This window comes from Urocitellus parryii, chromosome 1 (assembly GCF_045843805.1).
Source record: "Urocitellus parryii isolate mUroPar1 chromosome 1, mUroPar1.hap1, whole genome shotgun sequence".
Lineage (NCBI taxonomy): Eukaryota > Metazoa > Chordata > Mammalia > Rodentia > Sciuridae > Urocitellus > Urocitellus parryii.
The window spans coordinates 149,043,581-149,061,814 of NC_135531.1; the positions used below are offsets into that span (position 1 = coordinate 149,043,581).

Consider the following 18,234-nt stretch of genomic DNA (forward strand, 5'->3'; position numbering starts at 1 on the left):
AGAATGGAGGAGGCGACAGAACAAATCTGAATTTTTGAGTAAATAGGCAGGCTAAAGCCCATCTTACCTCAGTCTTTGTAATTAGATGTGCCAAGGCTTCCCAATTTGGTTTAGATGTTCCTGAAACTTGCAATCAAAATTCATTCTGACAGACAGGTCTGGGAATGCAGTTTAGTGGTAGAGTACTTGCCTAGCATTTACCAGTGCTAGGTGTGATCTTTAGCACTGCAAAACAAAACTTTTTAAAAAGTCACAAATATTTATTTGATATGAGTCATTAATGACTATTAATAAAATAAAGTTTGAATTTTACATACTGGAATTTATATCTCTGATAATTGATTCAAATAGACACATGAATTAAAAGGTGTTAGACTAATGTCAAAGAATAGAACTTGGTGAGAGATAAGGAAATCATTCCAAGTACGGAAATTTACTTTCAGAAAATTTCACTCTCCTATGTGAACATTCACATTCATGTGCACACCCTGCTGCATTGAGGAACAACCCCCTTGATAGGTCCTTTATAGGTCACTTACAGGTTGTTACTGAGAAATACAGAATGACCTCTACCCCTGAAGTGTTCTACAGAAAAAAACAACTGGTATTCCAGTTCTGTTGGAACTGGAACATCACAATATCTTTTTTTTAAATTGCTGTATGTATAAATGTGGCTGTATAACCAATGTGATCCTGCAATCTTTATACATGGAAAAATAAGAATTCATACCCCATTTGAATCAAATGTATGATATGTCAAGATCATTGTATTGTCACAATATCTTTTAAGACTCCTTGTTCTCCTGGAAGTACACAGTGATGTCCGCATCTCATCTTCAAATGCAAAGTTCTCTATGCTCTCCGATGATGCAAACTTCCTTATTCTACTTGTGATTTCACTTTCTAAAGTTCTCCTCCTGCACAGGCTGGAGGGCATCTTTCAAAATGACCTGACTTATATGTCAGCCATGCTCTTGCTCAAGTATTACTTTCCAAATACAGGAGAAGTTCAAATGAGGCAGCTTATCCCATCCATTAAGTGAAATTGCAAGCTTTGCTGTTATTCCTCACCATGGGAAGATCCAATCATTGGTATCTGCAAAGGCTAGTTTATGAAACCTAAATATCATTAACTTGGTGCTGAAGGTGCTGTATCTTTTATTGGGCTCTGATATAAACTAATTTATTCTCCTGTGGGAAGATGAGCTGGTGAAATAATTTATTTTGTATGATTTTATTGTTTTGATGAATGTATAGTAACAGACTCTTTGGTCCCAATTTCTTTTCAAAGCCTTTTAGCATAACGGTTACATGTTTTATTTTGGCATATCAAGTGTCTACTGGTAACTATAATTGTGTATCTTTATCCTCAATAGGAGGATAATTATAGGAATATCAGTGTTTTAAGAATTAAATCAGAGAAGTATTTAAACCCTCAAGTTATTTCTATAACTCAATGAATATTTAACAACAGTTATTTTGGTACTATTATTTCTCTGGGAAAATGAGTTTTCCAGAAAAAAATGATGATTTCTACAAATTTTCATTAAACACATGCTCAAGGAATTTTATAGTTTCGTAATGGAGACAATTAATAGGCAAAGCAAAAAATGCAGATTGTGATCAGTACTAAGAAGCCATCAATTTCCTGATTACAGTATATAAAAAGTGCAGAGAGCAACTAATGTAGAAAAGTCGTCCAGGCATGGCCAGGGTGAGAAGATGATGTTTGGAATGAAATTTAAAAGGTGAAATAAGCTATGGCGAGTATTAGGTAAGGGGGGGAATAAAGCGAGGACTGTAGGCAGAGGATGGCATATACAAAGCCATGCAGTTTTGCCTGATTTCTGAAACTCCAAAGTAGCATGCCTGTATGAGGAGGAGGATCTTCCTTGTTAATGGTGCTTTGGAGTGTGGAATTCCTATGGGATAGCCTCACAAGGAGCCTGAGGAGCAGGGGATCCCCCTGGAATGTGGCTAAAGCAAAGAGTGGAGATTTATGAGATATAAGCAGGGGTATTCAAAATTTAAAGGGTCCATTAACGGAGCAAAAAGCTGAAATGTACAGAAATCTTTTCAAAGAAAAGATTAAAATTTATCATTTTATGGATCATATATTTTGGGACATATAGATTGACATTTAAAAATACTGAGCATATGATTCACTATATCTATAAAATAAAAGTTAACCAAAATCATATCAATAATACAGTGGTGAAGTTTTGAAAGAGTGAAACACTAGGGATTTAAAAATACTTGAAGTGTAAAACTAAATGAGTTTTTGTTTACTTTTTTAATTCAATGATCTCATCTATGTATGTTACAGAAAGGTACACATTGTCTTTGTGATGCATCTAATACCAACAAATTTAAAGATATATCAATAAAAAGACAACTGTGCTTATTTCTTATCAATTTTTTTTCAGTTCTACTATCTTAAGAGTGTAATAGTTAGGTTTTTCCCTCTATCAGACTTAAAGCTATATTGTCTATGGGAATATGAAATCCTTAGATGAAAATGTAAAATTCCAGAAAAATGTGTGATTAATCTTCTCAGTGACAAACATTCACAAGATGTACCAAAATTTAGAGTCAGAATCTTCTATGTAATTGTAAGAACTCTCAAAGAACAATGTCAATCAAGTTTTGTCTTCTTATAAACCTCTTTTAATCCTAGATAAAATGTTTAATCAGTTTGAAGATGAGTTCATGTTTATAATCATGTGTGAAACTGTAAAGACAGAAATAAAAATGAATAATCCAATTTACAACATAGAGACTCAGATTTAAATGACCCTTTACAATAGGAATCTGGGAATCTATATTTTTAAAAGTTCATTCTAGCACGCAGACACACACACACACATACACACACACACGGACTAACATTCTCATATTTTAATATGTATATGAATCTCTTCTACAATATGTTAAAATAAAGATTCTGATTTGAGGATCTGGGTAGATCCCAGGGTTCTGCATTTCTACAAAGCTCCCAGGGGATACTGTTGCTGGTGGTCCAAGTCTTTTGGACAGATGGCTTTGTAACAATGTTTTGAAACTTCCCAGAAATGAGAAACCCAAAAGATTTTCTTGGCACTGACACTCAGACATTATCACTCAGATGACCAAAAATAAAATCTTTCTGTATTATGTTTTTTTAATTTGAGAGTAATTTCAATTTCACTTCTTTCCCTCTTTAAGAATATCATTTTAAACTAAAGGGCACCAGGAGGAGTAATAATCTCTAAATGCTGTTGCATTTAAAAAAGTGCCTTTTGCTAGAAGTTCAAATGTGTTTTTACTCTCATCCCACACAAGGGTCAAATCGCCCTGAGTCATTGTTAGTCTCTTTTTTTCTGGGACATCCTCAAGGAGTTGACAATACCCCAGAATGTCTCACCTAATGGTCATTATCCCCAGATAGCCCCCCTGTGAACACTGGGGTTCTTACCTCCAGAAGAGGCCAGAGAAAGAAACAGCCAGCCTTGAAAAAGGACCATATTTTTTTAAAGACAAATTTGGAATTAATTCCAGATTACGCACCAGTCCCATTAATTTAGCTCTCAGCTGAGAGAGAGCCGTAGAGAAGAAAAACCTCATTTATTTATAATACAGTGGCTCATTATTTTTCTTCCTGAAAAACATCTGTTTTTAGTTCTTCTGAACCATATTATATAAAAGCCTCGAAGTAGCATCTTTAGAATCAGATTTGAGAGCTGTTGTTATGAATCAGCAGTGGTCACTCTATAATGACAGTGATATTGGGCCTAATTGCTGTGTCAAGCGTTGTGCTACATACTTAATAAGCATTATCTTAATCTTACATAAGACTATGAGCTGAATACTAGTATTTCCTACATTTAAAAAAAATGAGAGTTTTGAGGCTTATCAAGGCTAAAGTAACTTGTCTCAGGTCATTAAACAGTAAGTGACAGACATATGAATGAATCCAGAAAGCAGACCATGGTGACAGCAGATGGGCCTCCGAGTTAAAGAACTTAAAATTTTCTTTGCCAGAGAGCTGTTCCTCCCCTATATAAGATTTGGGTCACAGAATTATAGTTCGATTACACAGAATTTAGCAAAGCGCTGGAAAAATGAAGAATTGAGCCCTCAAATGGGATTTCCTAGCAGAGGACTGGTCTCAATGCCCACAAGAGGCCTTTCTCTTTGAGAGCTGGTTGAAACATTGCCCAGCCCATCCTACCCACTATGGACACTATGAAATTAATGCTTATTTAAAGTTTCTACGTTCGCTGAAGTGCAAGATGTAAAACGCTGACTATTTTAGGCTTTTTGCACATGTATTTTTATAATGCTTCCTAAAACTTTAAAACACAATGAAAGAGGAGGTTACAGTACTTGCTTACTAAATTGAGATATATTAGTGATTGCTCTAAAAATTTCATCTTCAATCCTTATCCTCAAGCCACATTATTCACATAATCACCATTGTCTCCAATATTTATTCATCTAAATATTGTGTATGTGTGTGTGAATGTTTTAAAACTGTGGGTGATTGAGAAAAGATAATAAATATGGTTTGAGAATACAGGTATTCGGGGTAATGTGGCAATTTGATATCTGACATTAAAAAAAAACCTACTCTATACCACATATCCACATATTCAGGGATATAAACTGAAACTGGATATAGAGTGGGAAAGTTTGTATTTTTACTTTTTAAATTTTGTCCAAAAAATATTCACTGAGTGCTCCTAAAAACAAAATGGCAGCTTTTACAAGGGTTCCTATTTTTCCTAGATCAGACAAATATAATCATCTTATGTGTGGCAGAGGTGAGTGTTGGAACTTAGGGCAGGGGAAGAAGTGAGCTCTGGGAAGTCCACTCACCTTCCAAATCCACACTTAGCTTCTATGTCAAGTGTGTATGTGTGTGACGCAGGGTTGGGGGAGTTCTGCCAGATTGAGTCATTTAAGACTGAATTACAGGAATAGTATATGACTATCAGTCAGAACAGGTGTGTATTTATATGATTGCTCTACATCAACCACTGTCTGAAATTCCAGCTCAGAAATGTTTGCAGAAATCAATGGTGACTTAGAGTCTGCAACTGCATTTTTTCTTCATAGTGCCAGGTTCTTAACAATCAAAGATGAATGAACTTCCCTTGCCTTCAGTACAAGCAAGGGGGGGGGGAATACAAATGCACACACCCTGGGGGCAGAAGAGGCAGCAAGACAAAGTTCTCCCTAGTAGTTCAATTGAGAGGGGAGAATGTCTGGCGGTCTGTGGGAGTGGATCTAATTATCACTCTCTTACTTTCATGAATAGGTTCCTTCTAAAGGAGGAGGAAGTAGACATTGTGCTTGAATTCTTAGACTACATTATGATAATTTAAGCATCACACTCACAAAAATAGTTTTTTTTTTTTTAATAAGACCTTCCTGAGGCTGGGCAGGTGGGTAGGAAGAATGTCAAACATGGGAAAGGCAGAAATAAATGATAACTCATGGTATATTTATAGATGGTAGGGCAGAGCACCCTGGAAAACTGGAGAGATGCTTTAATACATTTTAATCCCCATTTGTACAGTTTGATCAGTTGGATTCAACATCAGGTGGATATTTTTTTTTCGTTTGTTTTCCACATTCCTGTAAACTTGCTTCATTTTTTCCTTCACCATCAGTATTTTTTGGTAAAAGTCAACTCACACGTAATTTGTTTCTTGACCAATAATTTTTTTTTTCTTAGCTTTACCAGTCAAAAATCCGATGACGACTATGAAGACTATGCTTCTAACAAAACCTGGGTCTTGACCCCTAAAGTTCCTGAAGGCGATGTCACTGTCATCTTAAACAACCTACTGGAAGGATATGACAACAAACTTCGACCTGACATAGGAGGTATGATGAAGCCTCTCTGAGAGGACCACCTGAATGTGTCCACCTTATCAGAAGAAAAGCAGAGACATATTTCAAGAGCCAGAAAATTTTAAATTATACTTCTATATTATAAAAAATAGAGAATGTAAATAGCATTCAAAAGACTGGGTGGGAAGGGTATTGATCAGCTCTACATGAAAAAAAAAATGTGATTTTCAAGTGAAGCTTGAGGACCAGAAATTCAAATTTTCTTAGTTATTCTAGACAAAAGCTGTAAAAAAAAATAGTGACAACGTCTTATGAAATACCATCAAAAAATAAGAAAAAATTAGAAAGGTTACACTGGTTAACCTGCTGCTATGTAACAAACAAGGACCAAATTACTTGGCCAACATCAGAAAGCATTTCTTTAACACTGTACCCAGGATAAACTAACCTGGCCCAAACCAGGCTGAGGCTGCTCATATGGGGCAGAGGTGCTCTAAGCATCTTTCATTCTACTCTTGGAACTAGCATACTAGTTAGGAGAATCCTTTTCAAGGCAATAGAAAAGAGCAAATGAGAAACTTGCAGTGTTTAATGCTTAGGCTTAGAACTGGCAAATTAACTTTTGCCTATATATCATTATCCAGAGCAAGACTGGTCAAGCCTGAATCTAGAGGTAGAGGAACAACATCACTGAGATGAAGGTCAGACTGCACAAGCCAATATGCCTGAGGAATTCCATCCACTATGGAGTCTGGCATGGTTTTTCTGGGAAAATGAATAAAGATGAGAAAAAAAAATGTACTTTGTTGAATCAAAGCCCAGAATGCTATTATGAATCTTTGTTCATTAAATGCTAAATGAAAATGGAGCACCCGTATTTGGTCATGGATATTATATTATAGATTTTTATACCAGTCTTCACTGATAAATAGGTTTATAATGGGCTTCCATATGGTTTTCCCATCTTTTCTGTGTAGTCACAGCATGCAATAATTCACTGAGGGAGATTGATTTGGGGTTGGCTAGAGGTGTGCAAGGATAAAGTGGTCATAAAATGAATCAGCAGGGAGAAATGTTTCAAAAACAATTCATATTACTCGTGGATCTTTATATCTACCTCATGTTTCTAATGTAGTTTTTTTTTTCCTGAGTTACTAACTAATTATTTTCTACATGGGTAAAGTCAGGTTAAGATATGAAAGTAGATCACAGAGCTTCAAGGTAAGATGGAAAAATTCAACATGTCTGAGAAAAAATATAAAAATAAGCTTTGAACAGTATCTTTTGATTTCTCCATTTTTATATAGTATCAAAAGGATAATCAGTTTCAAAACTCTACTATGCTTGTTTATTGCATTTACATGCACAAAAGGAGATATTCCTTTGAAAACATAGTTGTTATTCAAAGGTATTGAACTAGTAACTGGTAATAAATTAGTTGTGAATAAAATACTTCTAATGTAGCTAAATGAGTCTATTCTAGAAAATAAAGACTAAAATGATAAAATTTTGTACCTCTCCATCTGTATATATCTCTGTGTTTCTCATTACAGTTAAACCAACATTAATTCACACAGACATGTACGTTAATAGCATTGGCCCAGTGAATGCTATCAATATGGTGAGTTTCATGTTAAAATTGTCTATTTCGTTAGCACGGAAGTAACAAGGAGCATGCCAATACAGGAGATTAGTTTTAATGGGTTATGGTCTCATTGAATTTCTAAATACTCAAATGGAGGAATCCAAACAGAAAAGAGGATATATGTATTTCAACTCAAGAGGAAAGTGAAGGGCTGGGGTTGTGGCTCAGTGGTAGAGTGCTTGCCTAGCACACGTGAGGCACTGGGTTCAATCTTCAGCACCACATAAAAATAAAATAAAGATATTGTGTCCATCTACAACTAATATATGTGTGTGTGTATATATATATATGTGTATATATATATATATATGTGTGTGTGTGTGTGTATATATATGTGTGTGTGTGTATGTCTGTGTATGTATACACACACACATATATATATATATATATATATATATATATATATATATATATGAAAGAAAGTGAAATAAGCCAGACTGAGAAAGTCAAGATTTGAATATTTTCTTTCATATATGAAAGCTAGAGAGAGGGAGGGAAAGAAAGGAAAAAGAAGGAGTAAGGTTGAAATGTCAAAAAATATTGAAGAGAAAATAATAGAACAAAGGACAGGGATAGATAGGGAGTAAGGGTATATAAGGAAATACTGGGGAAGAGAATTATGCTATGCACATGCAAAAACATAGCACAAAACTCATATATAATGAATGAATTAAAATAATAATAGTATTAATAGTAATAATAATAATAATAATAAAAGAGAGATCAGTAAAGAAAGGAGATCTGATGATCGAGGAGGGAAGGAAAGCTAAGGTACTGTGGAATGAGGCTGATCAAATTACATTATGTGCATATGTGAATTTTGGCATAATGAATCCAACTAATTATGTATAATTATAATGCACCAATAAAAACTTTTTACAAAGATTAAGTTCAACATTTTGGAAAAGAAATAAAATCTTTCAGATTTGTTTTTTTCTCTTGTGATTAGAAGATAAATATTGAGGACTTTTTGTTATAAAAATTAAATATAATATAGAAAATTAATTTTTATAAAATGTTATAATATTATAATTCAGCTACTGTATGTATACTTGACAATTGCTAATTACAATAAAATAAAATAGAGTATTCTGCTATTTTTTAGAAAATTGATGTTGTGGGGATGACAGAGTTTATATTAAATTAGAAAGGTTTTTCAGAGAAAATAGTTCATTAGTTATAATAATGAATGTAACTTTGTTCTTCAATAACATTTTCCACCCAAATCTGAAATGAGAAAGTATTCTGAGTATATAGTATAATAGAGTGGAGAGAGAAAGAATGGGGTCAACGAGTTATGATAATATGTAATATTATTTAAAAAATAATATAATCTAGTGTGATATTGGCACATTTTAAAAAGTGTTTACCAAGCTAGGAATAACAAAATTCTGTGATGAAACTATAGGGCACCCCTGCATAGCCCATACAAATTCCATTGCTTACTTCACCATTAACCATTCATTTTAACATGTTACATTTTTACAAATAAAATTCTCAAAATCCTTAGTTTCTGGTATAAGTTGTAAATATTTAATAACGGGAATCTATAGGTATCAGTGTAACTTCATTCCTGTAGGCAGTTTATTTAAACTTAGAATTTTTGTTTTGTTTAGGAATTAGAATCTCCAGAACAGACCCAAGGTCACAGTTTCTAAAATGCTGGTGTTAAAACTCAGATGTTTTCAGTTCTGTTTTATTTTTTGTGTGATTTTTTTATTTTGGGGTTTGTTTTCTGTTTTGGTCAAAATATATCCAAAATTTTGGTACAGGAAAAGACACAAAACAGTATATATATTGTAAAGTAAGCACATATTCTCTAACAAATCAATGATTTCCCTGGTTCATTATGCTTAATGTAAAACAGAGTGTGAGGGACTGGGCTGGAGAGCGTGGGTGACTTTTTTCCCAGTCTCTGACCATCTAAGAATACTGAGCTGTTTCTACTTTTTTAAATTTTCCCATCATAGACATAATTAAAATCGAGTTACAAAAAAATTGTGAGACTTAATTAGGGTTCATTATTAGGAATGATGCCAATATCAAATAACTTAATCTGTAGTTTAGGGTAATAATAGTTTATTCTTTGTTGTATTTGCACATAGGTAGTTTATTAGATGAGATGTTGCATGAAAAGTATTTAGCCAGAGGACTGACACCAAATAAGTACCCAATGGAATAAATAAGAAAACAAGAATAAAAGGAGAGCAGCCTTGTGATTAAGGGCTGGATGGTGGCAATGGTGGTGATAAAGTTGAGAAGTACAGCATCATAGCATTACAGAGCTGGAGGGGCCTGAGCATGTATTGAATTGATTGATAGTTTGTGAAGATGAGGGAAATGAGGCCCAGGGAGTAAAGGGTTTTCCACAAACACTTCCTCTAAATGTGACAGTCCCATTGGAACTCAAGTATTATGACTCCACAGCACCTTTGTTTTTCTTTGACTGAAGTCAATGATTTTTCTGGTTTAGTGACATGTGCTTGAGGGGAATCATTATAGGTATTTAAGAACAGGCTTTGTGATAGAGATTAGTGCAATATTAGAAATGATTTTTCATTAATTTCATCTTCTTTAGAAAAAGCAAAAGCAGCTATAATAAATAGTGAAAAAAATGAGTTACTTTTTATTGATTGTTTGCTGTCTGCCATGCATGCGTAAAGCACTTCATGTCATTCACTTTTTCTATGTTGACATGACCTGACTTGTTAGAGTTCTTAGAATCTCCATTTTATTATGGGGTATCTGAAGCTCCAGTTTAGTACCTTTTGGGTATTCTAGACTTTGTTTCACTCTACAATAATGATTCTGAACCTAGTAAGTTTTGTTCCTTAGGAGATATTTGGCGATGTCTGGAAGTCATTTTTGGTGTCACAACTTGCTGGAGTTACAATGGAGTGGAGGGGTGGCTCCTGCTGTCTAGAATATAAAAGTAAAGAATGCTGCTAAACACACTATGATGCATGGGTCAGTTTTCCACAGCAAAGAATTAGCTGGCTCAAAATACCACCGCAAACTCTCGTCTAGACATGGGAAGCAAAGAATGATGTCAGGGCTCTGAACTTTTGTCAGAATATATTTATAAACGTCTTTTTAAAAAATAAAAATATAAAACTGCTTGCAAAGATAAGCGAGGCAATGGCCTTATAAACAAAGCTCTTGCTTCCTCTTGGAGTATTCAAAGCCAAGTACTTTCCTTCATATTGGCAATATGTGCAAGAATAAAATATGCAAAATATATTTTTATTGTATTAACATGCTCTGTGTTATCTTTCTCTTTAAAACAGGAGTATACAATTGATATATTTTTTGCCCAGACATGGTATGATAGACGCTTGAAATTTAACAGTACCATTAAAGTCCTCCGATTGAATAGCAACATGGTGGGGAAAATCTGGATCCCAGATACTTTCTTCAGAAACTCCAAAAAAGCTGATGCACACTGGATAACCACTCCTAATAGGATGCTGAGAATTTGGAATGATGGTCGAGTGCTCTACACCCTAAGGTATTCTTTTGGAAAAGAAGCCCAGTAATCACTAAGGATATAACAAAAATCTACCATACTATCTTTAGGAAAGAAAAAATAAAATTTCCAGCCCATATGAGGGTTGGGGTATCTCATGAAAATAGCATAGAACATCACCGAGTTTTTCTATCTGTTATCAATAATATTCATTAAAGTTCTAATCATAGGCAGAACTAATTTTCTGAGACTAATGTAAGTACACTGTTTTCTTACAACTGGTATGAAATATCTCTTACCTTTATGAGATCTTCTGACTTTTATAGCTTCCTTGATGTTTTGGATGTGAGTCCTGCTAATTTAGAAGATAGAAACTAAAGTAGTTATCTTGGGGACCACCACTTCTTGTGTTTGAAAATGTCCTCATTTCTAAGGAAATCATTGCTAAAGGAGAAGACTTGATGTGGGAGCCTCCACACATTGTTTTTCTTTTAGCTGAACAATGGCAAGCACTTAGAATTTATTATCTTCCATCTCCTGTCCATCTTCCCTATGACATTGCCAAGGTTGTGTGACATAATTTATTATCTAGTTTAGGATTAGGCATCCTTTAGAAGAGTTGAAGAAGCCATCTTATATCTTCTGAATTTAGGATTACATAATATTTGCAAAGTTTTCTATGTAAATTACTTTATGTCATCATCTTAGCCCACTTTGTACTCACAGGCATTTAAAATATTATTACACTGAAGTTCTTCACTAGTGAGAGTACATTATTAAATAGTAAAATAGTACATATACTTAAGAGTCAGATTGATCTGGCTCTCTGTCTTGTTAACTGTTTGAACTGGGCAACTCTTCAGAAATTCTATCTATGGGAACTTGGAGAAACACATATGATGAAAAGATTCTTGGTTCTAAAAGACATCTCAAAGATTTGTGTGCAGAGTAAGCAAGATGTTTTTACTGGGTTACACTTTATTTAGATGAATTATGTGAGAACTGGTGGAAGTTACTGTGACCACCATGTCACTGCTCTATGCTACCTCACCCCCACCTCTGCTACAATTGTGCAAACCTGTACCTTTCATTCCAGAATGTCTATAAAGTACAGATAAATATTCTTACCTTACAGAATTGTTATAAAGATAAAATGGGGTAATACATAAAATGCTTAATATTGAGTCATAAATAGTAAATACAGCAGATGTTAAAATATCTGTATATATACTTTTAGTAAAAGAATGGGAACAGTATAATTCTTTTACATATTAGTATCCTAGAACATCTAACTTCAAAATGATTCATGTCACTTATGATACATATTTTTATGCCTTATGTAATATTCAATTTACAAAATGAATACTTCAAATTAGTTCCAAAGCCTAAAGGCTTTGAGTTTGATCAAATCAAGAGAAAAATGACTACAACTGCAAAAGAAATTCATTGCATCTATTTTAAATTCATTCATCATGGGTTTTGTTAAATTAAAGATAAGGTAATAACTGGAATTAGAAACTAGTGAAAATCAAAGCCTGGTCCAATAAATTAGAACTTAGTCTAACTTTTGAACTATGAAGTCAGTCACACTGTCTCAAGTCTCTTTATCATTCTCATAACATTATACTCATCCTTTGACTTATTAATTTGAGAAATCACTACAATAGTTAATTATAAAAGCTGCCTCAATATGTCACTCATAAGATTCAATTAAGGCTTGCATCATTGCCAGTCTATATATAGAGATGATTTTATTCTGGTTGCTTATCTATAATGAGCTGTGTGTGCAGGGGGTGAGGGTATGTGCACATGCATATGTCTGTTTCTGTGTATCTGCAATCTGTCCATATCATTTTCAACTTTAATAATTCAGGTTTAATTTGGAGAGATAATACTAATAAAGTATCAAATTTAAGAATAAATTCAATTATGAATAAAACAGTCTTTTATTTGAATGACATGTAATTATGGAGTTGCAATGATTCAAACCTCCATCTCTAAAGACTGATAAACCTAAGCCCAAATATTAACCGTGTCACTAGTTATGCGATTTTGGACAAGTTCAAGCGCAATTAAGGCACATTTATCAAATGAGGAAACAATTCACTTTATCCAGAGCTTCTTAGACAATTTCAAATATATTTAAAGATTAGTAATTGCTCTATTACAACACTGAATGATCAGTCTCTCCAATTAAAAGTTATGCAATTTGAGAAATATTTAAAATAATTTTATAAAAAATAACTTAAACATTAACATCAACTTAAACATTGATTTTTATATATATTTAAATAAAAGAATTAACAAATATGAAACTTTAAAGATTCTCAGCCCACCACCAATACAATTGTAGATTATATTCACAGTTCTTAAAAGGTGGTCAAAACATCTGGGCTCCTTTAAATCTTCTTCCTCCTGGAGTCCCAGTCTAGGACTTTAAACTAAAAGTCCGTATGCATTAATAACCCTCCAGATACAAACTAATTCATACTCACTGGCAAACATTTTTCTAATATGTCTGTGTATATGTATTCAATATGGATCGGCTATGATTTGATATTCCTCTTCTCTTTTAACATCCTATTTAATGAATTCATAGTGTTTCATTGTAAAAATGCATAAGTCCATTGTGAAACACAGTAATTTTTAAACTTACCTATAGCAATTTAAAGCTAACAGCTGACAAGCACTTACTAATAGAACATCCTGTTTTAATTAGCAGATAAGATCTGAGAATTCTCAGCATTCTTTTATATGCAAAGAATAAATGAGCTTAAGTTCTTAAAACAGTTTGTTCTGTTAAGTAAGTTAAATATATTCACTGAGCAATCTCATGTGTGCAATTAATTTGCAAAAATAAAAAATAAAAAAAATTAAAAAAACACAAAACTTAAGTGATCACAAATTTTGAATAAATGGAGTTGAGGCGAATGAGAGGCTAAGCTTTGGTCTGCAAAATTGAACACACATTTAGTCTCTTAATTTTTGACTGCACTTAGTGTTATGGATCATTTTGTGTTATGGATTGGGATGTGAGATACACTCTAGAAATCATGCTCATGTGCATTTAAAAATCTTTCTATTTATTTTTAATATCTTTCTGTTTAGACTGACAATTGATGCTGAGTGCCAGTTACAGTTGCACAACTTCCCAATGGATGAACACTCCTGTCCCCTGGAGTTCTCCAGTTGTAAGTGTAGTCCTTTTGCATTCTGTATCCCATCTCATGTATAGTTTTTCTGGTTGCAATGTCAATCAAATGGGAGAATTGCAAAGAATTGCAAAATAGCATGAAACTGTGCCTCTGAGTTTGAAGATTTTGACAGGCTTTTAGTTTAATCCCAGTTTGTCTCAATTAGGCAGTTTCTAAAAAACAATTGATCTATTTTATCAGAAACTACAGATAGGTTTCACTGGAGTTCAAAATTTTAATGAATTGGCAATGTTTGCTTAGACCCAGGAAAAGAATGTTGCAGCACATTGCTAGTTAAGACCTACCAGACAGAATTACTGTTTTACTGGTATAACATAGGTAAAATGCTTAGTATGCACCCTGACACAGTTAAACTCAATATGACTTCTTATTAGCTGTTATTTTTACCAGATAATAAAGTCCCATGAAGTTTCATAACAAATCTAAACCAGATAAAGTTTTCGTAAACTTCACAGGTACCTAAACCCAAGCAAGCAAACCTCAGTTTCCCTAAATGTTTGACTTACTTTAGTTTAGTATCTATATTAGGTCTCTTATCTACTACTCATTTTTGGCCTGCCAGTTAGACATATTAGGTAGAATAAAAAATTGATTACGGATGAATTTTTGTTTATCTATGGTGCTGAACATCAAACCCGTGGCCTTGCAAATGATAGACCAGAACTCTCCCAACAAATTCTCTCTCCAAACAAAAAAATTCCATTATAAAACCTTTTTCATTGACAGTTGTTGCTACATATGTTCGTTTAATCATCATTTATCATCATTTTTAACATGAGCTTTTCCATCTCACGGTAGATGGCTACCCACGTGAAGAAATTGTCTATCAGTGGAAGCGTAGTTCTGTGGAAGTGGGTGACACAAGATCCTGGAGGCTTTATCAGTTTTCATTTGTTGGATTGAGAAATACCACTGAAGTAGTGAAGACAACTTCTGGTAAGACCCACTTGAAAAGAATTTTAAATGACCCTTCTGGAGTTAAAATTCTGATATATATGGTTTGAAAGTATTTTCAATGTCTGTCTACAAATGATATTCAGAAAATTAATGAAGTGTTTTAATTTCCTAGAGAAAATTATAATTGCTTTTCTAGTAGAATAGATAAACATAACTGTATTCTATCAATTTAAAGCAAATTGGATTCAAATTGGATTAGTAAATTATTTACTAATTTGTTTAAGCAAATGTGAATAGCAATTATTTTTAAAAAGAAAGTATTTATTAGGTGTAAATTTATTGTTTCTTTTAGGAAATATGTTTTCTAATATACTGAAAGAGGAATATTTGAAAGAGATAACATACATTCCACAAATGCAGAAAAATGACTGTAATGGATATAGACTCATTCTCCATTCAATAATTTAATATTTCAGACTGGCTTTATTAGTGGAAATAAATCAAGCTTTGGGTATTATCAACTCTGGTCTCAAATCCCAACTCCATCAGTTATGAGCTATAGATGCTGAGCAAATTTATTGAATTTCTAAGGGATCAACTTTCCCAAGTACCCAAATATCGAAGATGGATAAAAAGAACCACTCGTAGGGATTCGCTGTATAAAAAAAAAAAAAAGTGAAATGCTTAGAATAATGGAATAATACCTACTTGGCACTTAGAATTCAATCAATAGTAAGTGTTACCAAAACTAATTATGCTTATCAGGTATGCATGAGGAATAATGTGGTCAGTACTTTAGATTTTTCAATAGAAGCTAAAGTCAATGTTTTTACATGAAATTTCATAATTTATAATGCTATTATGTATTTGTTTTGAAATGCCAAGTGGTGTGGGTTAAATGTATTTCTAAACAAGAACTTTCTCCTGTGTGTTTAGTAGGAACTCTAAAATACTGAATGTATCTATCCTCCATGCAGATGACTCCGATTATTCCTTTTAAGCTTATGTAAATTTAAATAGGTCAAGATTTCAAATACATTGTATTCTCAAGTTATGGTCTACTTAAGGCTTGTCATTAGAAACATATTTCTATGAGGTTAACAGATTTCTATGGATTTGTTCATACATACCTGTTTTTTCTAGAATTCACAGGACATATTTTTGGGCTAAGTTGGAATAGACATTGGTCTATTGTATAGAGAAAAGAAAATTTAGGGCCTATATAAAGATAAAAATTCAAGATTCTGCTTTTAAAAACACTATTCTATAAATCATAGAGTTGTTTGGTCCTGACACTGTTTTCAGCATTTGCAAGTTTCTTCTCAAGGCTCTTATTCTGCAAAAAAAAAAAAAAAAAAAAAGCAGCAGAAAGGTCAAGTAATGCTTGAGTATATTTTTTGAAAGGTGGCCTTCTGTTCCCTTATTCACAGGAAATCCTGGCCATCAAGTACTAGAACAATCTTTCCTTTGGTTTAGAAAAACAAATTAAAAAAGAGTTTCAGGATTGCCTTAGAGCTGTAGTCTTCCATCTGTGAAAGGAAGTGCAAAAATAATCTCCAATCCTCTGTGCTGTATTTTGTATTTCTATAATTATTCTAGTACCCTAAAACAGAACCCACAAACTCATGACAAGCACGTTTTTTTTATTTAGTCATTTGGGGCCCAGAGTAGCACTAAGACCAAATGACAGAAGCAGAAGGGTTGGCTTTACTTCATAGGATTCAATGTGACTCTCCTCTCCATGTTCGTATGGAGAGTGGTAGAGGACATTTACTGATAATTAGAAGATAATGCCAGGAGAAAATTATCCCCTTATTCTAAGTTTAGCAAAGAGAATTGCCAGGGTCCCACAAGGCTGTTCATCCTGCTGAGGAAATCACAATGAAACAGTATTGAAAACATACTCGATTTGATACCGAGTATCTTCACTTACCGGAATTCATCAACTCTTTTATGAATTTTAATATTATGGGTAGGCTCTACACTTGTTCTTTTTTGCTACTCCTTGTTCTTACCGGTTTGTATTTTGTACACTATTTCAATGACCACTATAAAAAGAAAGGGCCGAATTAAAAACTAGCTCAGATACTGACTCATAATGAGAGTTCATTTTGTGACCATTGGAAGTCTTTGTTGGATATTTTGTTTGATTTCTAATGCCATTTTTAACTTTGCATTAGTGCACTCTAACTAGTTAATAGCTATAGAGAATACATATTTATAAGTTTTGTGGAAATTATCAGAAGTCCAAGTTATAATGCTTTTGAATAATGGTCATTATCATAAAGTGATTTTCTTTTAGGCTTGTAGAGAATGTATCTCCCTTCAAGAAGCCTCTGTTATAACTGGACACAAATATTGCCTAAAATGCAACATAGCTCTTTGCAGGGTTTTCTAATCTTCATTCATTCAAACTTTAAAATCCAGTAAAACCTAAGTGGTAACTGTACTTCTTGTTCCTTAGCGTATCAGAAAACTCTGTTGTAAAAGAACTGATTGAAAGGAGTCCTGAGATCAAACAAAGAGGAAGACAGATCTAGAATTGTACAGGGTAAAATTTGTTTGGGACTTCCCGACAGAAGAATGACTAAGGGCAGCAGAAAGACCAGTGGTTCCCTGTGATGTGGGGCAGGTGGAGGAGCTTATTGAATGGTGAGGATGAAATGATGTTAGCCAAGCCAGAATGTACCTGGTTTATCTCAGACTAATGTCAAGAACATCAGACACATTCCTGGAGCTGACAGCACCAGAGTCTGGTGGTAAAGCTCCATGTCTGACTGTAATAGCATTTATTTATAGCATGCTGGGAAACTATGCTGGGGGGAAAGAGACCAGTGTTGTTATGGGCAACCACGGCAGGTACAAGGCCAGGCACCTATGGTCAAGTTTATCTTTATCTCTGTATTTAGCCCTTTCTTTTTTCTTTACATTTATTGTTTTAGTAAAATAAATGTTTTTTTTATTATATTAAGACAATAATTGAAAAGCCAGAACCCACTGACAAATTTCATGTGTGTCTATTTGTGTTGACCAGATGAAAGATATTGAATATAAGAGAAAGAGAGAGATCTACAGATGTAGCACAAACCAATTAGTATCCAAGTAAAACATTCTCCTTGATATAATTAAGATAGAAGGAACATTTCAGAGGAAACAATTTTCTCATCAGGCAT

The 18,234-nt window shown here is 33.6% G+C and overlaps 1 protein-coding gene across 4 annotated transcripts in view; it reads left to right on the top strand.

Moving 5' to 3' along the window:
• Nucleotides 1-18,234, top strand: part of Gabrg2 (gamma-aminobutyric acid type A receptor subunit gamma2) — an 86,186-nt gene that overhangs the window by 21,649 nt on the left and 46,303 nt on the right. For 3 of the 4 annotated variants that reach the window (XM_077797713.1, XM_077797715.1, XM_077797721.1), the window contains exons 2-6: nt 5,720-5,871; nt 7,392-7,459; nt 10,771-10,991; nt 14,058-14,140; nt 14,963-15,100. In XM_077797713.1, coding sequence (XP_077653839.1) covers nt 5,720-5,871; nt 7,392-7,459; nt 10,771-10,991; nt 14,058-14,140; nt 14,963-15,100 — 662 coding nt within the window. The remainder of the gene's footprint in view (nt 1-5,719; nt 5,872-7,391; nt 7,460-10,770; nt 10,992-14,057; nt 14,141-14,962; nt 15,101-18,234) is intronic. The other variant, XM_077797717.1, reaches the window with a different exon arrangement.